Raw genomic sequence first — 27,839 nt, 5'->3', positions numbered from 1 at the left:
TGAGATATGTGTAGCTTAAATGTCCTCTCATCTAAGGACATCAAGTAGTGAGGCAGGTCAATCAGGTCCTCTTCAGGGGACATTATTAAGGACTGTTACTTGATGTATTGTGCATGTACACATTATTCAAGAAAACCCTTTCTTGAAGGTGCTGAAGAGCTTTCTTCTTCTGTAGCTGATTGTGTATGTGATACTTCATAAGGACTCGTAGTTATGTATGTTTTTGCTATTTCAGTGAAACTTGCTATTTTCAAAAGAATTGCCTGTGGCAGCTCTGTTTTTTCCCCTGCTGTTAAGCTCTCCTAGGCAACCTTTGATGCAAGGTAAACGGGACTTTTGCCACTGTTGGGATCAAGCCTTTCTATCACTGTGGCTTAGGCTGACGCTCAGTTCTATGGCAAGCACACACAAAGGTTTCAGAAAATTAGGAAGTAGAAAATCTTCCTGAAATCTTAGTGCCTACTTTGGCAGAGCCGCCCTACCATCAGGAAATTTTAAGTGCCTCCTGAACTAGCTTATTGCTCACCAGTCATCAGATGTGGAATATGTGATAACAGAATGCAGTCAGGAAGAAATTGTAGAGGAAAGGGAGTTGGACTCATTTTGGAGGTGCACAGCAACAGGTTGAGAGTCAGCAGTCACAAGTTGCATCAGAGAAAAATCTAATTCAATGTAAGGTAGAAATGCTGCATAATGAAGGTGCTGAAACATAGTAGCAGGCACCTGAAGAGGTTGTGCAGCCTATGTTCTTGGGGATAATCAGAAATTGACTGAACAAGGCCCCAAGCAATTTAGTCTTAGTTCTGCTTTGAGTGAAGGGCTGGACCAGAAGACCTCCAGAGGTCCCTTCCAACATAAGTTATTTCTTGCGTAAATAACCTGCAGTGTTATGGGGTCTTTGACCCTCCTGGCACCTTGCTGTTATGGTACCCTACACTGGGGGTGGTGTGGATGGTGTTTGGGGCTTTTTTTGATAGTTTGTGTTCTTTTTTTAATTGGAACAAGACTTGAAAGATGGTTAAGCCCACCTTATTCTTTGTCTGGATAACAATAATGCTGGCCCTTAATTACAAAAATAATTTAGAATCATATACTTAGAGTTGTGAAATCCATTTCAAAGCACAGCACTTGGGAAAAGTATTTTATTTTCCTCCTGGTGTTACCACATATGTATTTGAGAAGATTGACTTCATCTAACAGAGTGGGCTTTCTTTCTCTTTGTTTTGCCTTTTTTTAATTCAGGACTGAGCATTTTTCCAAGATAAGTTGATAGACATCTGTACTGATGGATGCTCAGCATTAGGGTGAAGCAGGCTAGTTGCCCCAGTCAGAGAGAGATAATGCACTTGGGATCAGTTAGGGTGGAGCAGGAGGAGGCAAGCTGGCAGAGCACAGCCTCTGGCAGTAATCCAGCTGATGGGCTGTCCACAAAGTAAAAGCTGACTGAAATCCTTTACCCCTGTTGCTTCCTACGTGTACATATGAGCCCACTCAGCTGACTAACTTTTTTTCAGAGGTGCAGCAATTACATAAGGTGTAACCCCTCGGTAGCGTTTGTGATGTTCATTTGTATCACAACAGTGCCATATTAAGACTTTTTTTTTTTTTCTTCCCCTGCACTCTTTCTCTCAGCTGGCACACTGCTGGTTGGAGCTCCTTTGGGCCATATTGTTACCTTTGCACCATCTGTTAAGTCAGCAAACTTCCAGATAAATGAGCAGAAGTAAAACCTGTGAGTAGCACCTGAAGCCACTATCTGGATAATCTGCAACGCGACAAAACCCGTTGTGGACAAGGGAATATAAGTTATTACCAGCAACATGTCATTTCTCAGTTTAGGAGTGTGTCTGCTGTATAGAGAGCCTCAGAAACTCATTCTAGGAAATTGTTATGTAAGTTTGAAAGGAGAAAACTATTACATTACATAGGCTGGTTCGAAAGACACACTTATTTAGAAGTATGGTCTCATTCTCATAAACTTAATAGAATTGTACATTGATCCTTTTAACTCCAGTTGGTTAGCTCCTGGATTCGTGGACTAAATCTTCAATTATAGCCTATAGCTGGTTCTTTAAATCACTGCAGCATAAAGAAATTGAGTATATAACTTCAGAGTTGTACAGTGCTCAGTTGTTACTTTGTGGTATGATTGTGATCCCTTTAACAAACATAATGAAAGAGAATTAAGTAGCAGATTGGTAACTTAATGCTGCCATGATTGCAGGCCCAGAATTACATATGAATGCCTATATGCATGCTTTTTTTTCTTGAATACTTTGCTGTTTGCTGTGAAGAAGAAAAACGCCGGTGATGGATCTGCCTTTTTGTCATAAGCTGTAAGGAGGACACCTCAAGTTTTGCTTGAGAGAAGAAAAGATGCTGCTATCAACTTTGGATACCCAAGTCTTCCAAAATGGAAGGAATCTCTTTATGCTTTACTTTCTCGTTGCTGTCTTGGCCTTATGCCATACATACTCAAATAGAGCCAATTAGTCATCATGTGCTTGTGTTGATCACTGTTGGTTCCCACTTCTATTACCACTAGCAGGAAAATTATCTTTTTCCCTCCCTCCTTTTCTCTCTTAAATTCTGTGTTGCTAGTAGTTGAAGGGACTTTGCAGGTTCTGAGGTGTTTAAAAACTGAACAGTTGGAGTGAACTGTGCTTGTGTCTAGTTCTGTTCTAGATGTTTCCTCATGATACTGTAAATGTCTTAGTTATTCTTTCTAAGAAACAGCAGGGAGCTAATTGTATGTATATTGTCATTCTGAGAAGAGAGACCTTCTTTCTTTTTAAATGTGAGTCTGAGGCATACAGTCTTCCCCAGAAAAACGTTATAAGACTTTTTAGTTGTGCTTTGAAGTTAAAAAACATTAATGAGTCCTCCCAGGCAATCTCTAATTGCTTTCTGAGCTACCTTTGTGCATTGCATTTGGCAGTAGGAAGGGTCAGTGAACTGCAAACTCTGGCAGCTGTCTGATTTACATGTGTTTTCTGAGAGTGGTCACAAACTTGTCCCAGTTCTATGCTGGAAGTTGTGTCGATTTTCATATAAATAAATCAGTACATTTTATTAGCCTTATTCTTTCAAAATCATGTGACTTGCCTGCAACAGAGATCTCATTGCTGACTCAATTTGGCATTTAAAAAGAGCTCTTTCTTTTTTTCTATGGAACTTTGTTCCACATCACATAAACTACTTGGTAGTGCTCACACATGAACCGATATCTAGGCATTTTGATACAAAAGCTGGTTAAATGAATGGAATTGTGCAAAAACATTGTGGCGTTTGGTGTTACTGTCTTAGAGCCATGTTTTTCTTAGCAATTAAAAACTCTCTTCATACTGTTACTTGCTGAGTTGCTGAGAAGCCAGAGTAGGTCCTGGCACTGGTTAGCTACAGGTTGCCAAAAGCCAGTTTTATGAAGAAAGTGGGTTACTTGCTAGTTGACAGATTTTTTTGAAAACCACTTTTAAAATATTATATAGCCATACCTGTACCTTTGAGCTTCCCCAAAGTGTTAAATGAGACCCCTTGCACCGTCTCGTTGGAGTTGCCATGGTGAGTTATGCAGGCAGCCCACTTAGGGGCTACTCTGCAAAAGATGTTGCTTACAAGGTAGCCCTGTGTTTTGGTCAGGCAGGGGCATTTACTTGAATTCACTCAGTGCTTTGGAAGCCACTTGCCTTTAGCTCCTTGCTGATGATTAGACCTATCTGGTGAAATTTAGATTTTGAATATAATTATTGTTCATTTTTGTTGTTTCAGTGTTGATGCTTTTTTTTTCACTGGAAGATGTTTTATAAAAACTGAGAATCCATAGGAGAGACTTGTGACTTCAGGGGCACGAGTTTTAGATGCTTTGCAACAAATGCAACCAAAGAAACCTTGCAGTGGTTCTGAAGTAATTCTGTTTTTCATTTTAAAATTCCTTTGTTTGTTTCTCAGAACACTTTATAAGACTTTATTATTATTCTTCATTTTTTTATTATCATTATCATCATTATTATTAAAGGGTCCCTGTAAGAGCAGGGACTAGCAGCCTGGCACCTGGCCAGATGGGGAAGCCAGTGACCCTGGAGAGCTGGGGAGAGCCAGTCAGCTCACTAGACTGGTTGGCTGGCTTGGCAAGCCAGCCTGTCCTCTTTCAAAAGTTTTGATTGAATTAGCACATTCCTGTGGAATATTTTGGGTTTCATCAAGTCAGCAATTTGTGTTGGAACGCTGGTCTACTGGAAACTTTCTAAGCAGGTCTCCTCAAAGCCGCTTGCTCAGGGGTGGTACTGCTCTGACATCAGTGTTGCTTTCACTCAGACTACTCTGCATTTCATTCCAATGCGGCAGTGGGTCTGATTATTGGCCAATGTATTTGCTGAGGTTCATTTTAAGGGGAAAAGCTTACGCTAGTGTAATTTCAGAGAGGGAGAATGTTGAGACATCCAGTGCATGAGCTGCTAGAGGCTTTTTCCTTACTCAAGGTAACAGCTTTGCAATTATTCTTTTTGAATTACAATAGTGAATTTTTTAGCCCTGTCATACCCCAAAAAGAGCAGAGGACCCATCAAAGATAATACAGATTACATATCTGATTTTGTATTCAACATTTATCCAGCTCTGTTTTGGATGGAGGATTAGCGTGTGGAAAGACTGTTACGGACAGGATATTGAAGAATTAAGGTAGGTGTACAGAAAGGAAAACATGAGTGAAACTCCATGTGCTTTTTTTGTCCAGCAACACACTTTGTCTTCTGGGGTGTTCAAATCTAACACCAGGCACAGCTAGCCAAATGTTCCTCTGTTGTCTAACCGAATTCAAAGTGACTGGCCACAACAGTGCAACTGATTTAGGTTAGCAAGGATGGAAAGCAGGGTTTTGTCATGAGGATTTAAATATACTGTTTATTCTAAATCAGTTTGGGTTATTGGGTTTTGTCTTGTGAGGAAACAGAAATGCCGGTACTGCCACATGCTGAGACAGACCTGCATGTGAGTGAGAATCCTGAGCTGGAAATCTCTATGAGCAATAATCTTGCCAGAGGAGATGTCAACATCTAAATGGCAGCTGTTAATATAAGTATTTTGATCAAAAATAGAGACTTGAAGATTGGCATGAGTCACTTAAAGGATTAAATAAAAATATTTTGGAAATATTCTTTGTGAATGGGACTGGCCTCATTTTTTCTAACACAAGCTATAAGCTCTGTTGATTGGTGGCTGCTTCAGCATCTTTGGGACAAGCTACTTGTGCTGGAACTTACTCAGTTTATATTGCTCAGTAGAAGGGAAGAAAAATAGTGCACCTTAACCTAACACTTGAACCACCAAAATACATGATTCTGGTAGTTCTACCCACTGCAGTGACTTGATTTCCTTGGTCACGTCTGTGCGTAAAAAAAGGGAGACTATTTTACTCAGCAGGGATGATCCTGTCAACTCTGATGCACTCAAAACTTCAGTCTTGAATGAAAAGCATTGCTAACTTAAAGTTCACTTCTCTGCCAGGGTTCCTGAGATCATGCCCTAAAAGACCTTTCAAAAGGGCATCTTGCCAGTCTGTCTGGAAAAGCTTAAGCCTTCCTCCTTGTCCTCATCCTTTAATAGGACTAGACTTTCAGCAAAGCAGTACGAAATAATACTAAAGCAAATCAGTTCTTTCATTCCACTTAATCTGAGTTATAAAATTTTCCATGGGATTTCTCAATTCTTCCATTTTTGGAGTTTAACAAGATTCTTGGCTAAAAGTTTCTGGTTTCTTGCTCTGCCCTAGATGGTGTGCATGCTGTGTAAGTATTTTAACAGGACACATAAACAGACACTCATCCTGTGCTTGCAGTTAAAAACCTGACATTTACTCTTGTTTTGATCTTACGTACTCATGAACATCCTCCAGAGTATGTAGGAGGTTCATTCAGTTTCCTTGATGCTTTAAAATTGTTCAGTAGTTCTTGAGTAACAGTTGTTATTCTGTGAATTGGTATAGTATCAGCTCAGACTTTTCATAGCTTGTCTTGTGAATCATTGTTACAATTTTAGGGCGGGAAATTGTTTGAAGAACACAATTATATTAAAATATATTGATTCGTTTCTACTTCCTCCCTTTGGGAATTGTTGGTAATGTTTGAGCAAAGAGGAAACTTCCACTGGTGTTCACCAGTGCAGGCTGTGGATAACTGTGCGTCCAAACCAGGCAGACTGCCAGGACGAACAGTGGCAAACTAGCTCTTCCTCCCTTTTGTTCAGTAAAGCTGTGTTTGCTTCCAACCATCCCAAATCTCTCCTTCAGCCAGTTTTGTTACCTCACAGAAGAGCAGTGCTGCAAAAGCAGCCTCTTATAGTGCGAAAAGCAGCCTCTTATAGTGCGGGTTTGTTGGGAGGGAGATTGTTCGTTTTAAAGAGTAATGCTGACAAATGTCACTAAATAAAAATACGCCCAAGTTCAACATGTATCTACCTCCTAAAGAGGGTAGGACCTGCTTCAGTGACCCCATTTCAGTCTCACTGGATGAATTGGGTCAGTCTGCGATAGCATGGAGTTGCAGCACTTTGAGAGGCTGCAGTCCCTTATCATCCCTCCAAACTGTCAACCCTTTGCTATGGAGTCAAAAAAGCAAGCTATGTATTTCTAATGGTGTGGCTGTGAAGAAAGGCCCTAAAATGGGAACAGAGTGTAACTGAGAGGGAAGTGCTTTGAATGTCTGGAACGGCAGTTCCCAGAAATGCAGACTGCCCCATTTATGTTGGTAAGAGAGAATCTCAGGGGTTTAGTGGTGGTGGTGGTTGAGGTGAATATTACTTGTTTTACATTTCATGTAAGAGAAGGGGAGGCACAGATTTGTAAAGAAGCTATGACACCTCACTTTCATGGTTCGGGTTGGGGATGCTCAATAGATGATTCTGAATTGTGTTGCTGTAATGAAGTAAGGCCGACATGCTTGGATCCTGCTGAGGAGGGCACACTGCAGGGATCACGTCCATTCACGTCTTGAACTTTTCTGTTTTGTTGCAAGTGTGATTTACTCTTTTAATGAACCTTTAGGGAGAAAGATGTTTGCTGGGTGATTCTCTGTGTACTTTCCCTTGAGCCAGGCCTAAATCTGCTGGACTGAACTGCCTGCGTCAGAGCCATCGTAAATCACTCCTGGCCAAAACCGCTGCCATGTCACCTCATACTTAATTCAATTCTTGAGAGCGGAGCAACAATTTTTTTCTCGACACGTTAGAATCTTCTTTATATAAATGCATACAGTGCTGCAGGAATATTTTATATGCAGCACTGGATAAATACAGTAAAGCTTTTGACAACTATAGAACAAGCCTGCTTGTTTCTGAAAAAAAATAGAGAAAATAGGATCATTCATGTGGTGAATAGCTCAAGTTGTTTCTTTTCCTTATAAGCTATGCCTAACCTCAGATGCTGTCGTTGTCTGGTTTTGGTGCTGACAGTGCTGCTAAAGTCAAATGACAATTCTTGTCCTAGAAAATGACAGATACACCTGTGAACCAGTGCTGCAAAGAACATCTGCGCGTGACATGAGGAGTGATTCAGATCGGGTTAGAAGGGGACCCAGTATATTGTGCTGTATGTCATTGTGTTTCTCTTACATAATGGCAGTGCAGTGCTGCATGCAGTAGAAAGCTAAGGGACAGTTTTGTTTGCTTGGTAGCAAGCGCTTACTGTGCTGTGACTGCATCATGTGATGTGGGCAGACAGGAGCTACCTTCCATGTCTTACACTTAATCAGTCTTTAGCTCTGAGAGGTCATTCAGAGGATGTCATAAATCGTGTCTGCAACTGCTGCAGTCTTGTGACTGCTGGGAATTTAGCTTCGGGGGAAATAATGTTCCTGGTTTTGTATGGTAATTCTGTGGTCTTTAAAGCTGATACCTCTAAAACCTTGAGATTTTACTCGTTCGTTAGTGGCAAACTGACTTATTTTTTTGTAGTTGCTCTGTGGAAACAAAACCCATGAAAATATACAGCATTCCCTAATCCCAGAGAATAAGTTTCAGTGGCTGGATTTTGAAATAAAACTACTTGAAATCTTCAGGTTTTTAAAAATAAATGTCAAACTACATCTTGCTGAGATTGAGTGATCTGTGTAGGAATTTCATGGTATCTCCTTCCCTGAATTCCTCACTGTTTTGCAGGAACTAGAACAGATTATTCACAGATTAGGTTTTTTTTTTCTAAAGAAATATAAAAGAGTAAGAGGCACTTCTTGCTTAGAAACTGTTTGAAGGGCAGATCAATTGAATGACCTGAAATGTCATTTGCAATTTATTTTTTTCCTTCAGATTAAAAAGTTGCTTTAAAACCTGCTACCCTTTGCTTACTTAAATAGTCTTGTGCTTCTGAGTTGCAGTCTCAGCTCTTCAATGACAGAAGAAGTCAGCCCTGCTTTTGCAGGGTGTTTCAGTTGTAGAACAAGCCTAACACTGTAGAAACAAGCTGGGTGAAAACACTGTTAATGTGATAGAGTACTCTCACTTTTAAACTGGGGATTATTTTCACTGCTTACACAGGAGAAAAGATTACCAGGTTTTAGTATTTTTAACAAAATCCAGTGATTCTCCAACAAGCTGTAAACTGCCTATTGACAGGAATTAAATTGATTGTATACTGCTTATTGTACCATCCCTGGAGGAACCTCCTTGCTTCCCGAAGTTTGCGTAACTGTCTCACATGGCTACAGATTTCTTCAGCTGCAAAAATAACCCCAAGTTCTAACACACTGAAACAGGAAGAACTTCATTTAGTGCTGAACTGTATTAACTCTTATGAAACCTTGTTAAAGTTTGCTGATAAAAACCTCAGGCAACTTCCATTTTAACCCTGCACTAAGAGCTATCCATAATTTAAAGCCATATCAAATTTTCTTCATTTTGACCACGTTCCTCATCCCCTCCTTTCTTGTGCAAAGTTTCATTAGATAGACTTCACATATAATATTTAGGTATTGGTTAGCCTTCGTGTAGCTAAGCAGTAATGTCATTTTCATTGACAATTTTTAGCCCATAAGTAATGTTTGTTTGTTTGGAATGAAGAGACAGGGGGAGGATTTGTTTGATTAACACTTTTATCTTTTTTTTTTTTTTCTCCCCAGTTCCAAGTAAGTCTGTTTCAGTCTATGGCTTTATTAGCTGAAATTCCTTGTTGTCTTAATGATGTCCAATATTTTTGAAATTTAGATTTCAAAAATGAGAATAAAAATAAAACTTAATATAGCTGTAGAAATATACTGCCAGATTGTGTGCATAAACTTTGAACAGATACCGGAGAACTGTCTTTGGGGACTTTTGGAGGGTTCTTTTTGACACATCTCCCATGTTAATCTTTTTGTATTATTATTTGTGAATTATCATAATTGCTGAATGCTGTTGAAATTATGTGTGTGCTTTTTCTTGAACTTAAATTGCTAGGATCTATACATTGATGCTATATGCTTTAAAATACAAAGGAAGATTTATTGGCACTTTGTTGACGTTTTTCGCCTTGAAATTAAAGATCCGTATACTTGCGATCTTACTAGGATAGTAAAAACTTGTAGGTACCTGTTAGCACCAGAAGTACTGTATCTCTATGCTTGCTGGAACAAATTATAATACTGGATTACAGGTTAGTGTAGAGCAGAAAAACAGAGATAACTTTGAGAACTCCAACTCAGTATTTGATGTTATCAGAACTTTTTGCATTCAGACATGTTTTGCATTCCATCTGTATCGCCAGGATAATTGCATTTAAAATAGGAATAGCTTGTAAAAAGCAATCTGTCTGCTGTGAATTGAAAAAGCAGACAAGTAAAAATTATGATTTATACCCCTGTTCTGGGTATGCACATTGACACCAGACATTCAGCTCTAACTTGGAGAGGAGTGATCTCGAGCCTGCTGGGAAAAGCACCCTGTAGACCTAGCACCTGGCACTGGGGCTAATAAGCCAGACTTTAGGCACGCTGAATTTTGGCACCAGTGTTTTCATTGTGTGTTGCTCAGTAATGCATTGTATCTTCCCTAAGAATAGTGTCTTAGTCAGACACACCTGTTTTTCTCCTCTCCTCCTGTTTTGAGCTTAGGCTTGTAGTTCCATCTTTCATGCCATCTTCCTTAGTGCACCCTATGCATTCATTTTGCATCAGATCAAACCAAAGTCTTCTACAGGCCTGCAAAGAAATGAGTCAATTATTTGGCCAATGTTAAAAGACTGGAAAAAAGACTTAGCAAAACTAGTTGTGCTCAGGGCACCTGTAGGAAGCCTGGAATAGGAATGTGAAAAAGGACAAAGGGAACAAAACACTGAATCAAATCCTACATCCAACTTTAAAACAAGTCACCATTTTAGTAACCTAAGTTGCCCAGAGTAACAGGGTAGCTAACTGCATCTGAGCTTTTTCTCTTTATTCCCCCTCTGCCTTTGCTCTTCAGGGATGCTATTGCTCTACCCTTTCCTTCCATGAAGGTTTCTAATGCGGCCACTTCACCTATATTTTGTGCATGAGAGTTCCCACAGATTTCAAGGCCAACACATCCCCATCGCACTGTTTATTGCCAATTGTTACTGGAATGAAAATTCTTAACTGAAAATCATTACAAAGCAATTTGTCTGGCTTCTGACCATGGTTTCAGTGATGGTGGATGGTTAAAACCTTGCCATTTGGAAAAAATGTCTTCTGCAACCTTTTTGTTCTTCCTTGTTGGGAATAAAATCAGCTTAGTCGCTTTAAAAAGTTGGCAAAGCAAGAGGGATCTCCTAACCTCGGTGGGGATCCTTTTGTACTGTCACATCAATGCCCTGCATTTGCAAGATCTTTTCCAATTTAGAACTGTCTTTCAGCTTGATCAAACAACCATCTTCTGTTGTACCTACTCTGCCACGTCCATGCTCTGCTTTACTTTCCCAGTCTTTGTGAACACTTGGTGTTAATGTCCACTCTTGATCTGGAAAAGCTGCTCGTTGTAACAGACTTACAGCATCATAGTTAAGTCTTTCTTTTGACCATAAAGCTATTTGAAGAGAACTGTCTCTGCACGGTATAAGAAAGGAATTCTTCACCCTCCTCCTGACCACAGTGGGGTCTTTTCTTCATTAGTTTATTAACTGATTCCCAAGTGATTTACTCCCAGAAGGAAGCTTCTGTAGATAAATACTCATGGGGTTTTATGCCTGGTTGGTTGCGGTGGAGTTTTGAGGGGTTTGGTTTGGGTTTGGTTTTTTTTGCTTGTTTGTTTTGGGCTTTTTACCATTGGTGAAGTAAACTGCTACACAAAGCAAACTGGACTTCAGGCCTCTCTTGTTTTTCTTGAATGTGCCCCCCTTAGTGACAAGACTTAAATTCTGCCTATTGCTCAGGGGGGAACTGTATGGTTCAGCCTCCTTTGGACTGGACCTCTAGATTGCAGTCCCAAGTTCTCAACAGGCTTAAACTCATTTTCAACTGTCATAGCCATTTCTTAGTACTGGTACAGATTGGCAGGTACATATAAGTAGCCCTTAAATATTTTGCTTTGTTCTGCTCTCAAAGATAAGAAATAAGAATAAAAATGATTAATTTCTGCATGTGTGGATCCTGCACTGGTATTCTTCTTTCTTGCCTGCTTCTGTAAGTTTCCTTCATTCCAGCTATCTCCAGCTGCCTGTAAGAAACAGTCCTCTAGCTGCAGCAAACTCCTTGTCAGCAATACATGCTGGTTGCCCCTGGCCATTTACTCAACCACTCCTTCTTTTGTAGCATATTTGTGGTGTAAGATCCTCTTTGATGGTAAACTCAGCCTTGAGAAGTGTAAATCATTCTTACCCGATGGAGCCAAGGAGGAGATATTCCCAAAGTGATCGTTCCTTACACTGTTTCCTAAGGAGTCTTATTTTGCAGTTGTTTCATTTCTTGTGGGTTTGCCCCTTTACATGCTACTTTTGATTTAACTCCTGACATTCAAGATTAATACCCGATAACCTGAGAGGTCATGCAATATTGATTAAAACCCAAGAAAACAGCCTAAAGGCAGCTTCCTTGTTCCATGCACTGCAATAAACAGCTTTTGTTTCAGACAGTATGTGCTGGGGTGCACCATTCACAATGGGGTTTCACAGGGGGGCACTAGTTTGGTACTGTTGCACTCAAGGCTTTTTTACCCAGTCACCTCTGGATGAGACAATTTTTAGAAGTATTTTCATCTCTCAGGAATAGTATTTCTGAAGGGGGGCACGGGAAGCCTTGGGACAAACACAGCATGCCAAGGAAGACTATTCAAGAGCAAGTGTACCCCATGGGTCATTCAAAACACAAATATACATCAGTTCAGTTGGAATGGGGACTTAGTACAGGGTGGGTAAGGCTGGCACAAAGTCTCTACGTTGCGTTCTGGAGGACAAGAGTGTTTATTTGTGGTTTGTTTGTGAACAGATGTAGCTCTTTGGCCCTTTCTAGACTAAAACTTGATAGTTTAAGGACATGGTACTTACAAATGTGGTGAGCAGAACTTATCTTTAGAAGTCAGTGCAACAAGAGAAAGTCATTTAACTGTCTTGAGGTGATTTAGTGTTCAAGGGTGTCTCAAACTGCAAGCAGACTGATTAAACAGAAGTTGGAAAGACTGTAGCTTAAGCAGAAGTTTTGGAGTCAATCAGATAATTGTCTCTGTATCAAGAACAAATCTTTAATCACTGTGGAAACGCATAGTCACTCTGGCAATGCCTCAAGATAGGAGCACAAGACTTTTAACGTCCAATTGGGTTGATAAAATTTATCTTGTAGAGGTATCTATGCCACCCAGCACCTTCTACCAGAAGTATAAATATGGTCTGAGAAAATTGGTACACTGATCACAACAGCATAGGAGTGGCTGTGGACGTTGTTGCTCGGAAGCGAGGAGCTTTATTTCGCAGACTACTTGGCCTTTTTTCAAAGCCTAGCTCTTTGCTGGGAATTCTGGGACGCAAGCTTGACTTTGTCTATGAGCAAGGTGTCTGAATTTGGCATTGTGTGAAAGCTGTTTTTTATTTAAACCCGGGATTTAAATTTTTTTTGCAGAACTGTAGCTTGTATTGACACCATGTATCTTAAAAGTTGTGGGTAAATTCCATTGTGGCCACTGAAGCAAACATCTTTACAAAAGAACTGTTTCCCTCGGTGCACAAATCCCTCTCCCCTCTATGTTATTTAGGTTACCTAATTAGAATTCATCCAGGTAGCTAGGACTATACAGGCTTTTATACTCAACCTGCTCCCTAAAATGTATTTCTATTGCTACTATTTCAGTTTCTATCTTTATTCAACAAAAAGTGAGTATTTTTTTCTTTGCTGTTCACCTGATCTTTATCTGTCTGAACAGGAAGCTTCTAGCTGTTTCTCAGAACTGGCTTCTGAAAGCTGAGAATGTCCCACAAAAATCTAAATCCAGTTTTTCAGACATTGGGGTAGCTGAGAAACAATGAAACTTCTGCAGCCACCTCCCTCTAGCTCAGTGTGTGTTGTGATACAAGTATTGCCACTTAGGCCTGATTCTGCCAATATTTTTCTTGTGTGACTTTCACTTTGTTTTGTGTGTTCCTTCCCCTTTACCTTTTTGTCTTAAGAGGAGGGAGCACCGAAGATTATAGGCAACGTTTGTGCAGGAAGTCTCTGTTCATATATAGATATCTCAGTGTTGGACCAACACTCAGCAAGACGAGAAGGAAGGGAAAAACTAGGATAATTCTTGGACTTTGAACAGGGAATTCAGGCCAGTAATGGGCTACCATATTGCAAGAGATAAAGAATGAAATGCCGAACGACCCCACTCCCCAAATTCATCAAACTCTGTCAGTATTGGAGGAAGTATCACGTGTTGTAGCTGGTTAGTTTGTATAGAGAGGTTATGGTTTTGTTTATTGTGGTGGGGAAGATGTTTTTACATTGCTTAAGTTCCAGGTGTTACCATGCAAGTCATGCAATGGTGTTTGGGTTATTCTGCCTGTCAGAAGTGCACAAAAAGTTGCAACAAGTGCTTGTTTGAATAACATATGTGTATTAGTTTTTTCAGCAGTATAAAAGGGAATTTTGATTGAAGTCAGGAGAGCTGAATTCTGAACTTCCACGTGCTCAACTTTCTGGTGTTGTGAATCCTGGAAACCACTTCACCATGGCTCAAGTATTAACACTAGATGTTAAAAATCTTCCCTTTTGAATCTGATCTAGAGGAGCTGCTTGTATTAGAGCAATAAGAACTGTTTCTGGTATTTTTGGAAGTTGGAAGAATTATTTCTGGAATTTGTAACAGATATATGGTAATGTGTACTATCTAAAGGAAGTTTCATCAATATTTTTTCTAACCTCTTACAGGTCTTGTTTTACCAATAACAGTGCTGGTAAGATACTGTTCAGAAGTATATTCCAATTAAGTTTCAGTCGTGTTCCTGAAAGGGTGTACTTTTGTGGTGTCCTTCACTATTATGCTAGCTGTGATGGCACCTTCCACAGACATCTAAACTGCTAAGTTTTAGAAAAAATACAAGTATTTTGAAAAATTGTCATACTGGATTAGATCAAAGGTCTTTCTAACTTCGTGTTCTGTTCCCAGTGAATGCCTAGAGAGAAATAAAATACTGCAGCTACAAGGTGATATTTCCCCATATACTATTGCCATCTCTGTGATTTGTGACTTGGTGTTTCCTGAGCCGAGGGCCATATCTGTCTGTTTTTAAAAAGAAAAACCAAAAAGTAGTAGCACAGATTTTAGTGACTTAATCCGTAAGATATGTATTGCACATGCTTTTGCTGTCCTCTGTTTAAAGACAAACTATTTTATCACAGGCATTGCCTATGATTTTAACCATGTCTGCAGTTGGTGGCTTTGATAGTTGTTGGATATATTTTTCAAAAGTTCCAGAAAAAGTTTTTAGTTGGTAAAGTACGTGCAAAATTGCCAGGTTGATTGTATTTTAATTCAGTACTGCCTATTGTGCTATAAATGTAGGAGTGGAGTAGAATGTATTTTTCGGTAAAGATAAAAGTAGAGTTTTAAGAGGAAAAATTACTGATGACCAGAAGTTAAAACAGTAGTAGTATTAACCAGGGATAGAGGAGGGGAGGAGGAAGAAGTACTTGAGTAGACACAGGAGGGAAATACTACGCTCTTTTGCCAGATTTCATCTTTGACACCAGCCTTTGGCTAGTGAGTACTTGTTCAAATAGCTGGGAAGGCGGAGGAGTGTTTACCTACTATTTGGTGCAAGGCAGATGGATGTGGGGGTGCGGCGAGTGTTTGTGTATGTACCCATGTGTGGGCGAAATGGAAAAATGTGGCCTCTGCTTATTTCCTCTTCCCAGTTCCATTTAGGTAATATTCACATAAATGTTTTAATCGTAACATTGATGAAATCCCAAACTGTTCTTTTTTTTTTTCTCCCCTAAGAGAAAAAGAAAAAGAATACTATGTATCTGCTGAATCACTGCTGCAGGAAGATATGAAAACAAAAAACCAGTTCAGGCTGCAGTGGTTCTGTGCAAAATGATTTACACATTTTTCTGTAACAGATATGTTTAAAAGGTGGCGTTAAATGGCCCTTAAACTGACTTCCATCTGGTATAAGCCAGTGTTGGTACAGGAGAGTGCTGTATGGAACAAGTACAGAACAAATTCTAACCGGATGCAGGTCTAATTTTTTTTCCTTTTACTCCTTTTTCTTTATCTGGGATTGGTGATCCAAATCACCTAAAAAGGGAGTCAGTCCCTAAGTGTCATAGGTCCATGAAGGATTTGGGTTTGCTGTCACCACTCTATGTGTGGTATCAATTATGAGCATAATTACATGGATTTGGAGTCTGTTAATGTGCAGTGCCAAGTTGCATGTGGGCATTTATAGCAGTTGGGTATTTTGTACTAATTTTTTCAGTATTAATGCTTTTGTCTTGCACATGAACCTGGTAAGATTTGTCAGGTTAACAGAAGAAGTAGGGAATGCTGTCTCCGTGTTATTTCAGAGGAAGAAAGGCATCGAGACCTGTTAACAAAGTCTCTTCTGCAGGGGTGACAGAACTCAGAACTATGTCTCTGAGGCCCCAGCCATGCCAGCCACTGTCAGCATTCACACCAGCTCTTTCTGACGTGACTAGACAAAGCCCAGTGTGTGCCCAGCGGCTCATCCCAGTGGGAGAGCCTGGGATGAAGCCAGGGAGAGCAGCAAGCTGTTTGCCTAGGACTTGTGCAGTAGGGCCAGTATTGGCAAGAGGGAGGCCAGTGGCCATTGGGGAGAGCACTGGAGGGAAGTAAAGGAGTCTCAGACTCTTACGCCAGGGCTGGTGGGCAATACAAATGTTTGAATTGGCACCTTGCCCTAGCGTTAGCCAAAAGGTGCAGAATCTTGTTAAATTGCTCAGCGGGAGTTCAGACCCAAGCGTTGTTCAGCCTGGGGAGTGCACAATAAGCCAGACTTGTACAATAGAGAATGATGGGAATGCAGTTCACGGGAATGTTTTCTTCTATAAGTTGTATTTTTATTGGACAGATTTTTAACTTTTGTCATCAAAGCTTGACTAAACGCTTCTCTCTTGAGAGCGCTGAGGGATGGAGGCTGGGGTTTAATTCACTGGAGGTATCTTAGTGCCATTTTGTTTTGGGTACCACCTGCTGATCTGATAAAGTGACTCCTGGAAAAATAACTTTTTAACAAGTATGCTCTGTGTATATGATACATGTTTGAATTATTAATGGCACCTCTTCCTGCAATCTAGCTGTGGGAAGAGAGTAGGTCTGCTCACTGGACTTTTGGCAAAGTACTTGTGCAAAGAGACAGTCTAGGGGCGTAGTGTCTGAGTGCCTTAGGCAAAGATTAATATCTCTGTAGCAGGACAATGCTGTCTGGAGAATCTTTGCCTCTTGGTGTCAGATATTAAAGCAACTTTTCATATTAAAAAGCCAAACCAAAACAAAACCCCAGCAACCTCAAGGAAGTATTTATCCTTAGCACCCTCTTCTGGGCAAGTTCTTAGTGTCAGGATTTTGTAACAACAGATAAAAGTTCTTAAAGATCTTTTGTATTGTTATAAATTGCTTTGTCTCTTGGGTACCTTTAATGTTCTCAGAAGTTTGCAGCTTCTAATAGAACGACAAAATACATTTCTTAATGTGATGTCTGCTGATAATACTACTGTGTGTAATATACATTTTTTATTTCTTCACTGTGGTGGATATATATTGTTTATTATTTTGTTTTGAATATTTTCAAAATGCCACACGTGGTATTATACAGTATTTTTAGCATAACCAGTGAGTATAGCAGAGACTGAAATAAGCACTGTTTTAGTAACCCACGCACCTGCAAGACGGCTTGCTGTCGTTCTAAGGGAAACAAGGTAGACCTAATTTCATTTCATTTTTTGCTGGCACAATAACTTTTTAGTTGTCTGCTTGTCATTTTCTGTGCATTTGGAATGCTGTAGTGGTGAGTATTGGAGCCACCAGAGAGAATAGCGTAGAGCTGGTGGTTTCTCAGTCATACCTGGGAACTGTACTCTACATAAATAGTCCCTTCAGGCTCCTTTTGGTTAAGAAGGGGAAGCTTTTCCCATGAAACTGTGGAAGTTTGAACATGTGGGGGCTTCACTTTGCTAAGTGTGCACCTCTGCCAGAAAGTGCCAGCTTGGTTGCTACATGGTTCCTTGTTGGGAATGCTTTGTGCGCTGTACAAGGTCATGTCTAACTGGGACTGCTAACCTGATCCCGGCAAAGGTGAGCTCCTGTTTTGCTTTGTGCTAAGACCAAATTCTGCATCCCATGTTCTGGCTAAGAGAAGTGTCCAAGAGAGTAGGGTTTTATTAAAAAATAATATATTTTCTCAGAAGCTTCTCTATGAAAGCCAGCTCTTGTGCATTCCTAGTAACTTACTTTCTCCTCCTTTTTTGGGGGACCCGTTAATGCTGCAAAGAATTCAGTATCTCCAGGAATTCAGGGTCTTTAGAGCTATACAACACTATCATTCCCTGATGGAAAACTCCCACTCCTGTTGCTAGCAGTTGCATATTTTACATTGAGGAAAAAGTGGATGGGATGTGGTAGAACATGTTGACATGGTGCGAGGAGGAGGTTAAAGATGTGAAATATGAGTTCCGGCAAGGCTGGTAAAAGAAAACCAGATGTATAGAGGAGAAATAAGTAGAAGAGTAGAAAAAGTGAATGATAGGCTAAGTGATACACTAGATAAGTGTTTAGAAATTAAGAATATCTTTATCTAGATAACCATCTGCAGTGTCCTGTCTGGAGAAATGTTAGATTCAGGCTTGAACTTAACCTCCGCAGTAAAAACTGAGCACAGGGAAGAAGGTACAGCTAGGAAAAACCCACCCAGCATGAATCCTCAAAGCCCTGAAGGCATTACATACTGTCTGTATGAAGAATCCAACATGTCCAATGCTTACCTAGCTCTTGGGGTCAGCGGCACAGCATGGGTCTGCTGTGGCTGCGTGGTTCGGAGTGCAGGTTTCCCAGGTCAGATCAAAGCAGCCTGTGTGGTGGGGTATGGATCTGCTGGGAGAGTGTAAACTCCGAAGGGATACTGGCTGTTGATTATGGCTGCACCTCTTCTGCTTATTGGTGTCTTCCTACTTGACTTCATTTTGAGCTACAGCTGTGTTGTTCAGGCGAGAAATGAATCTTAACCATATTTTAATTTGACCTGCTAAGTGGTCTTCCATCAGGAATCTTCAGTCAGCTGGTGTGGGACTGATCCTCACCTTGACTGGGCTTTCTGCAGGACAAAGAGTATCTTTTGTAGCTGTCCTCGATGTTCCAAATAAACAACATTTCACTTGTAGCAGTCTGCATTTTAACCATTAAACTTTGTGCTCTTTCTTCAGAGGATGTGCTGAGTAAAGATGCTGGGGAGTGTGCAATATGCCTGGAAGAGCTGCAGCAAGGAGATACTATAGCACGGCTGCCTTGCCTCTGCATATATCATAAAGGGCAAGTATTCCTCCGGATGCATATACAATTCCAGAAGGTTATATTTATTGGGTACTTCCTCTGAGGGGGTGCTTAAAAGAGTGCTAAAATTTAGTTGCTTTTTATATTCAAAAAATGAACAACAAAGAAACAATAGGAGCAACACTAAAGATGTATTTAAAATTACATCTTTCTGCATCTCCACCAATGTTTTTGAAGTCATTTTTCCCTACTGTAGTCTACTCATGCTTGCATGAAAGCCCACAGGAAAAATAAGGCAAAATCACCTGTATAGGGAGGGAGCTTAGATTTGCATGTACTTAAGTTTTGTGAAATGCTGATAGACTTGGAGGGAGAGGAGAGGACACTTTTTAAACCTGTTTCATATTTGTTTTCACTAGTGTCTGTAACTACAGGAAGTAAAATGTCAATGAATGATATAAGCAAGATGTTAGTAGTGAAGTATAAATGTGTTAGTAGTGAAATAACCTGTGTATAAAAGCTGGATAGTAACTTGTAAAATGCTTCCTTAGAAAATGTTAACAGTTCAGAAATTAAATTTTTCAACAGTGTTTAATATCCAAATATTTGTGTGGTTTGGGATTATTAAATTTTCCAGGGATGTGTGTATATACATGTACTTCTTTGTATAACATAAAATCCTACTAGTATTTGAAACTATGAGAAACCAATTTATATTTGTATCTTAGTGCTAAATGTTCCTGAGGTATTAATGTCAATTGTTTTAATTTTTGTCTTGTATCCAACAGCTGCATAGATGAATGGTTTGAAGTAAATAGATCTTGCCCTGAGCATCCATCAGATTAAGACAAGATTCATGTTTTTAGGTAATACTTATTTTTAGACTCATACATTTCAACAATAAATATCTTAATTATCTGAGATAACTCTTTATGCTATTTTTTTTTAATTTGTGGATCTTCTACTGTGTCTCAGAACTGCAATATTAATCAGTAAGTATTGATGTATACTGCAATATATAAAAGGTTTCTGCATCCTTATATGACATGGTCTGAAATGATGCATTCCAGTTTTAGTACTGGAAAATGGCAAGTTAGTGCCAGTAAAGCTTTAGCATTAACTTTTTAAAGAGTATTTTTTCTAGAAGTGAAACAAAATTAAAATAATACAATTGTGTAATTTTGGATTGTTCCATGAGTACTGGCATTTATTTCTGACAGAAAGCTTTTGGAATCATATGAAAAAGTTAAAACTAGGTATTTTCAAAACCCCTTTCATGTTAATGCATTCCAGAGTGTTTAAAATATATAAAAAAATAAAAAATGTAAACATGCTTCTATCCATCCCATCTTACAGAGGTTCACATTTTTCCAGCTTATGTTTTGTGTTAATGATTGCAGATCTGCAATCAGTGACAAAGGTTTAAAGGATAGGTTTATTCTTTTAGTTGACTAGCTCGAAAACTTTATCTTGCATTAAATTACTGCCCCCTAAGCATTGCAAAACTCATTGACAGTCATCATAATTCTTAGGGAAATGGAGATGTCTGAAATTCTGGCTGGTAGCTGGGGGTTTGGTTTTATTGTTCTATTGAAATTAAGAAAAAAATAATCTGAAGACTTCATTGGCATTTATTTGTTCATTTTTTTCATCTCATTTAACGAATCTGCGTTGCAGGTCACATTGCAGTGCTATCGTTGTCAAAAGGGTAGCAGAGAAGAAGTCTGAGGGAAGGTATCCTGCTACAGGGATAATTGTTTTAACTTCAGGGCAGTGTTAGTCAAAATTAATAAACAAACACGTTTCCTATGTTGCCCCCCAAAAATTGTATTGTGGAAGAAGCCTGCATACTGTATATGAACACATCTGTCTCTGTACATGCTCATGGGTGTCTAACCTCATGTTAAATTCTGTCTGCTTTTTTTGACAGCAGAGATGGTGATAACTGGGGGCTTAGGGAAAAGGGGAAGGAAAACACGGTAGTTGTGCCCATGCTATTTGAGTGTGTCATATACTGAAATAGCTGAAGTGATGGTACTTGGTCTTCTGCTTTTTCAACAGCTGCTTCCACTGATCATAGGAGATGTGAGGTTCCCTTGCTGAACACAGCGTGCCTGGCTTGAGACTTAACAGTTCTTTGTGGCTGAAAAAGGCAAAGATGAACAGTGACATGGAAAAAAGCATTGCAGACACCAGTTACTTGCCAGTACTGCTTGGTATACCAAACACTCATGCAAAGGACACACAGGGATTTTGAAAATGCTGCACATTCTGTAACAATCGACTCCCCACAGACATTGCTGACACTATTTTGTATCGAAGGCCAAAGTTCCTAATTTCAGCCTAACTTCTGGTTCTGTGAAGAAGCAGGTTATTGGACATGTTTCCTACTGCCTCAAGTGGAAGCAGAGATGTTCGATACGTGCGATCTGAGACCCTTGCAGGAGGATGGCCCCGGTTTTGAGTGGGAACGTTTTCACCTTCTCATTGGCTGGAGTAAATGGCAAACTAAATATAATCTAACAGTGTGACCTTAATTTACTGAATTCACACCCTGTTTTATGTTCTTCACTTTTTTCAAGAACAGAAAACATAAACTTCTCTGCATAGGAATACTATATTTCAAAATTTTATAACTAAACCTTTGTCACAATGCAGTCCAAAGAGTAAAACCAAGACAGGTAACTAATTTATATTGATCAAGCTATAGGGATTGTTGAAATCTGCACACTGTATTGCTATTTAAGTAACTTAAACTTCTCTTTTACTGCTTGTGAGTAAAAACAAACAAAAAAAATGCAGCAAAGCAAAATCTTACAGCTATGCAACTTTTTTTTAAACAGAAAAAAAAATAAGAATTACCAATTTTAAGTGCTGCCAGTTAAGGTAATTTGTTTAACGGGTATTTTTTTAAAAATGTTTCAGGTAATTATTTTATTGTACTTCTCTCATCTCTAAGCTGCCTCCTGAGGTGTAAATGAATAATTGCAAATGTGGGCACAGTAAGAGGTTTTTATAGGTGTGGGCGAGATAACATCGAGGTGGGATTTGTGTTTCAATTTTTAAAACACGTGTAAGTTTTTGTTTCTTTGTTTAAATGTTTTTTTGATGGCAGGATCTGTAGTACTTTGCGTCTAATTCTATGGTCTCTTCATGTGGAGACCAGCATCTGACAGTGTGGTTTGGGTTGTTTTTTTTAAAATGCACCTGCATTTGTCTAATTTATTATCATTGTTATTATTATTATTTTACTGTATTATATTGGTATCATCAGGGATCCACTAAACACAAGATGTCTCTGGGGGGGTACACCAAGCAAAACTGTGGATAAGTATTCGTTCCCATAAAGTATCGCAGTTCAAAAACAAGAGAGGAGAAAAAAAAACAGTAAACTGGAACAGGTATCAGGGTGTAGAAGCATACTTTTTTTTTTTTCCCCCCCCCCCCAGGAATTAAACATAGTAGCTTCTGAATTTCACAGCACAGGGAAGAGTTTATGACTATTTATTAGTGACAGCATTTTTAGTGGGTTTCAATGGTTAAAAGAAATTGCACAACACTTTGAACATTTTTCTTGTACATAAATAATTCTGCTCTTTTTTCATTTAAGTACATATTTCTTTCTGTTGCTACTGTGATTCATATCAAAAAGGGCAAAGAACAGGAGCAACTGCTGCTATCTGGAGAACAAGTGCAGTGCATGTTACTAAACTATCTTGTTTGCAGAGCAATTCTTGCCTGGGTAATATATCCTCCTGAATGTTGCTCTGTAAAATGCCTTTGTTATGCTGCAAATCTAAAGGAGTCTAAACTAGATAATTGTCATAATCACCAGTGCGATTTCTACATTTTGGGGCTTGCATCAGTGGTTTCAGCTGAACCTGTAACTATGGGGCCCTATTGTATTCTCTTTTTCAGTGGGAGCAGAATCATTTTGTCACACTTTCAATTCTGTAGTCACATCAAATGTGCAGGTGTTCCCTGTACAGTTTCCTTTTCATCCAAGACTACTTGTGTTGCCTTGTATTATCATGGGGGCGAGGGAGGGGATGAGGAATTACAGCACTTGTAATACTCAAATAGTGGTGTTGCCTGCAGGCCCACTTTTCCAATGTTTTAAATTCCTGCTGTCTTCTGAAAGTACAGCTTTTGCATTTGCATTGATTTAATGTTTACTGTTGGCTTCATGCCTACAGAAACTCACCTGTAATAAAGTAAAGGGGGTAGGTAAGTGTTTTGGTGTCCTGTGCTCTGAGGTCATAGATAGCCTTTGGCTTGGGGTTTAAGTAGGTAAATATTATAAACTTTATAATCTGTTTACAATTTAAGCTCGGTTTTGGTAGTTCATATTTTTAGTTCATTTACTGTTGGCTTTTTTTTTTTTTGGTTTGGGGTTTTGCTGTTGGTTGGTTGGTTGTTTTTTTTTCCCAAAACCTTAATTTTCTGTATTGAGATGCAGGTAGCTGGTTTTAAGATCCAGTGGTTATCACTGCTGTCCTACGTTTAGGACCAGCATTTGAAAAGCATGCCACTAGCAATTGCACTGATGTGTGGCAAGAGTCCATTGCTGCTTCCATCAGCACAGCAGAGCAGCAATACCTTGGATTATTTGAGGAACTGATATGAGGTCAGTCTTAGATCCTAGTTTGGCATTCTTGGTATCCATAAATCTGTTCTGAAAGGCTATGGGAGGTTTTCTTGTGTCAAAAATATAGACCAAGCCTAGAATGACCGTGGAAGCATGAGAGTGATGCTTAGGTTTGAAAACGCCTGTGGAAACTCACCTACATAAGCTTTCTATCACCAGCTGTGTTGGTCAGCTGGCGATGACCGTGCTATAGATGTAGCTCTAGTCATAGGAAACACCTTCATTGTAAAAACAGCCTCACAGTGGTCCTGAGTCATCGTGCTTCAGAAGGGGAAAGTAAACATCAAATAAGTGTGTCTGGATCAAGGGATACCACAATTGTCCACAAGAAGCAATAACTTCAGATTACGGTGCGATATGCTTCTTTGCCTGTAAGTATCTTGAGATTGCCAATTCTGTGCTGTTTGAGTACTTTCTGTCGTTTGACCTGTATCTTCCCTAAGTATGTAAGGGTGTGAAATAATTCCCATACTCAGGTCTGCCATAAACATGCTGCTTGCCAGCAGGGGAAGAGTAGACTCCATGCTGTCTTGAAATGTGAGGTTTCTCTGAACTTGTAACATACCCATGTATCTTGCGTAGCAACTTGTGTTTTGAAGTTTATAGTGGAGGTAGCTATGCGTTGGGTTGTATATAACTGTATCCCATACAATACCAAGAGAGCCATGCTACTGTCAGCACAGGGCACCCCTTGTCCTGTCTCTTATAAATTAGTATGTCTGTAATAACAGTTCCCAGTTGAAGGAGGTAGCTACTTTTCTTTCAATGTGTACATTCAATGATGAGGTCTGTGGGACGTAAAAGCGAAAATACAAAGCACACTGCAAATGTGTGGTATTTTATTTTTGGGAAGAATAAAGCCTAAAACAGGTGGTCTTATTTGTAATCAATTTAACTTTCATGTTCAAGGGTAAGTTTACTGCAGTATTTTGAAATGGGAAATATGTAGGTGATGTACAAAGACATGGGTGGATACTTGTGACTTTCTTTTTTCCTCTCCCCTGCTTCCCTCCCCTCCCCCCCTTATGATGGAAAGGGGGGGTTATGACTGAATCTCGAGCTTTATACATTTATCCTAGTTCTTAACGTTAGAAGCATTGGATTTTAATTAAGACTTCACTGAAAGGCTGGAGAGCTGGTGAAACTGACTCCCAGAAGACTAAAATCTCAACAAATGCAGGAAAGATAATTTTTATACATAAATTTGGGTCTTTGGTGTTTCCGGGTGAAAAATGTTTAATACATAAGATGTGCTTACGAGTGCTTTTAGTACACTGCCTTTTCCATGTGAGGGCTTCAGAAACTTGTTCCATTTCTTCTGTGTTCCGCCAAAAGCAGGGAACTTGGCACTTGAATGTTACTGCTATCTCTACGCAAACAGCAACAAAGCATATGTTGATTTTGATATAGGCCATGATCTCTCTGAATTTCTGTGAATTTCAGCTGATTCCCCATATTGAAAGGGAATATTTGTGTGCAAGTTTGGTATTGCTGTTTTGTACCTACTCATTTTGCTGTACAGTTGGGAGCTCCCTGCTGAGAGACTACCGTGTCCCCAGGAGTGCAGAAGTGCTGCTGTGGGATCTTCCAGCTCGCCTTTGCCGGTGGAGGATTGTTTCATTTTTTGATGAGTGCTATATTTTATGATTCACTTTGTACCCTTCCAAGCTTAAAAGTCATTTTAGTATCAATTTCTTCTCTTCCTAGCTGAAGACATGATACATTTTAGGCCATATTCCCTCAGTCTTTGGACAGGCTTTCCATTGGCATCAACAAAAGTAACGTAAGGTTGTAGCTGGAAGAGGAGGACTTGTTACAGGTTTGCTACAACCCAGCCAGATGTGTTTTTTCCTGCAGCAGTGTCATCAGCTCATACCACTTAACTTCTTGTCATTCAAAAGACTCTGCGTGAGAAATTTGTGACAGAACTATGTCCAGGACTTGTTTCCTGAATGTAAATCTTCTGATGTTTCTCCATGTAAATTAACCTGCTTCTAAAGTCAAGTTGAAGATGTTTTAGCCTGTTGGGGGGGTAGAAAAAAACCCCAGTCCTTACTCTCAAGTTGTCTCAAGCTACATTTGGTTATCTTACTGCACAGTTTGGCTGGCTTCCCAAGCTGCTGCATCGCTGCATCGTGTTCTGTAAAGTCATTTCTCAATTAAGTACGTCAGAGCTGATGGTGGGATAAACTGTAAAATGACCTCACTGTGGGGCATTATTAGTTGCTGAAGACTTGCTCAGGTAAACCAGCATAGGAATATCCTGCACCTGAAAAAGGTTGGACTTGGTTCTGTCTTTGATCTAGTAAGTTGCCAGTGTGCAAAGAAGTAAAAGGCAGCAAGCCCGCTAGCTGATCTTTCTGGCAGCTTTTAATCTATGTATGTTTGTTTGAGAGACTTTTGCCCTTGGGTGTGCTTTGGCAAAGATTTTGCAATGATAAGTAGGATTTGCTTGATTCTGGCAGAGTTTCAAGTGTAAGTAACCCGACATTGCAAGAACATAATCTGTTGCTGAATCCTGTTCCTCTTGTTTTCCCTCAAATCTGTCCCTTTTATGGCTAATTTGTTATATTTAATAGTAAACACCTCTCAACACGACGGGTCACAAGCTCTCAAGGTGTGAAATGCTAACAGGAAGAGACATCAAAGCGTGATTCTGTGCTCTTCCTGTATATATTAAGATGAAGCTGAAGTTTTTTTGATATCGTACAGTCAAGAATTCCCTCCTAGCTGATATTGCCAAAGCACTGTAACTTTCAAGGAAGAAGGGAGGTGGCTTAGCTGTAGAGGGGATGTTTTAATGAACTGCTTAATTTTAAAAGCTGCGGCATCACACTGAACGAGTGCTGATCCAGCATTAACCTTATCACTTGAATGAAAAATCTCATTCTGGCTCGCCCTACCCTTTGGCAGGTACCTGCTGGTAGGGAGCAGAGTACATATTCCCCTCTTTTATACGCCTCTTCCCACAGAGCTAACCCTGCCTACAACGAGTTAGAGGGAACTCTGAACTGTCTTCTGAAATGCCACCTGTATGCGCAGTGGTGATGGACAAGATGTCTTCCTTCATTACCCAGACCAGAAATCGGAATGTAATTTGCAATGTCTAATGTAAACCACCTTTTTTTTTGTTGTGGGTTTTTTTTTTCTTTAAATTGAACAGTATGATTGCAAGTTGACTTAAGTTGTTCTAAGGTACTCTTTTCAGTGGTTTGCCAGTACATAATCATGAATGAAAATATTTTTTTTATTGATTTTTTAGGTTGTATGTTTAACATTCCATTCATGTAAAATATGTACAAATATATGTAATAAATCTTTTGAAGCACAGTTTTCTCCACACTTCCAGGTGATTTTTATTTTTTTTAAAGTACTAGTGAAAGAAGCATTGCTGGGGCAGAGCTTCTGTATGTCTGTGCTGCAGACCAAGCTGAAGCAGAGGAAGGGAAAACAACGTATGGTGTATAGTCACAGCTAGAAAAGCAGCTTAGAAAACTACTTTGCCTGTCTGCAGTTCTGCAGTTGGGAGTGCAGATGCCCTGGGCCAGCCTCTGGCCCCTCTTGGAGCCCCTTTCACTCTTCACGTATCCCACAAAGCAGCTCTGTGATGGGTTTTTATCCAGCTGGCAGAGGAGGGTCTCGGCAGGGCAGAGCTGCTGTAGCTGCTCTTTTCCCCGTGTGGCTGGAGGTGAGGTGTCTCTGGTTGATGTGTCCTCTGGTGGCCTTCAGCAGACATGATGGCCTTCAAGGTTAGCATAAATGACAGCTGCCAGGTCTGGAGGTATGAAAATCATGGGTGGTTTAAAAAGAAAAAAGAGGGAGGAAGGGGTGGCGAACGGCCCTTTCTCATCACCTAGGGACTGGTAAGCTCCGTCAGGCTGGCTTAATACACTGCTTGTTCCTTCAACAAGCAGTTTCCTCTACCCAAGTACCCCCAGCTTCCTCCCGAAACGCTTCCTAGCTTCCTCTTTAAAACTGACTCCCTGCCAGTGTACCTGCGGCTGCGCAGTCCGTGGGTTTCCTTGTCCCCAAAGGTCACCAACACTCTCCTGTCTGTCCCTACGCAGCTGGGAGGAGGCTACTATGACATGCTCCTGCAGAGACCTGTTGCTGGAGTTGGGAATTTCTGCCCAGAGCCACCGAGGGTGTTAAATTTTCTCCGGCTGGGCTCCCTGGCAAGGACGGAGCGCTGCCGCCTGGCTGCCTCGAAACCTCTCCGGGGCAGCGGCTGCCGTTAAGGAACAGGTGGGATTGCCTCCAGCACCACTGGTGGCTGTGGATGCGGGAGACACCGGCC

The 27,839-nt window shown here is 40.1% G+C and overlaps 1 protein-coding gene across 2 annotated transcripts in view; it reads left to right on the top strand.

The window, feature by feature from the left end:
* Window positions 1-26,872, top strand: part of ZNRF2 (zinc and ring finger 2) — a 60,738-nt gene extending 33,866 nt beyond the window's left edge. Inside the window, exons 3-5 of one of the 2 annotated variants that reach the window (XM_055803925.1) lie at window positions 18,828-18,933; window positions 19,683-19,760; window positions 20,956-26,872. In XM_055803925.1, the coding sequence (XP_055659900.1) occupies window positions 18,828-18,933; window positions 19,683-19,740 (164 nt within the window). In that variant the 3' untranslated portion in view covers window positions 19,741-19,760; window positions 20,956-26,872. The other variant, XM_055803926.1, reaches the window with a different exon arrangement.
* Window positions 26,873-27,839: the final 967 nt, after the last annotated feature.

This window comes from Falco peregrinus, chromosome 5 (genome assembly GCF_023634155.1).
Source record: "Falco peregrinus isolate bFalPer1 chromosome 5, bFalPer1.pri, whole genome shotgun sequence".
In the NCBI taxonomy this organism is placed as follows: domain Eukaryota; kingdom Metazoa; phylum Chordata; class Aves; order Falconiformes; family Falconidae; genus Falco; species Falco peregrinus.
The sequence above is the reverse complement of the archived record's forward strand: the minus strand, read 5'-3'. Positions and strand labels throughout refer to the sequence as shown.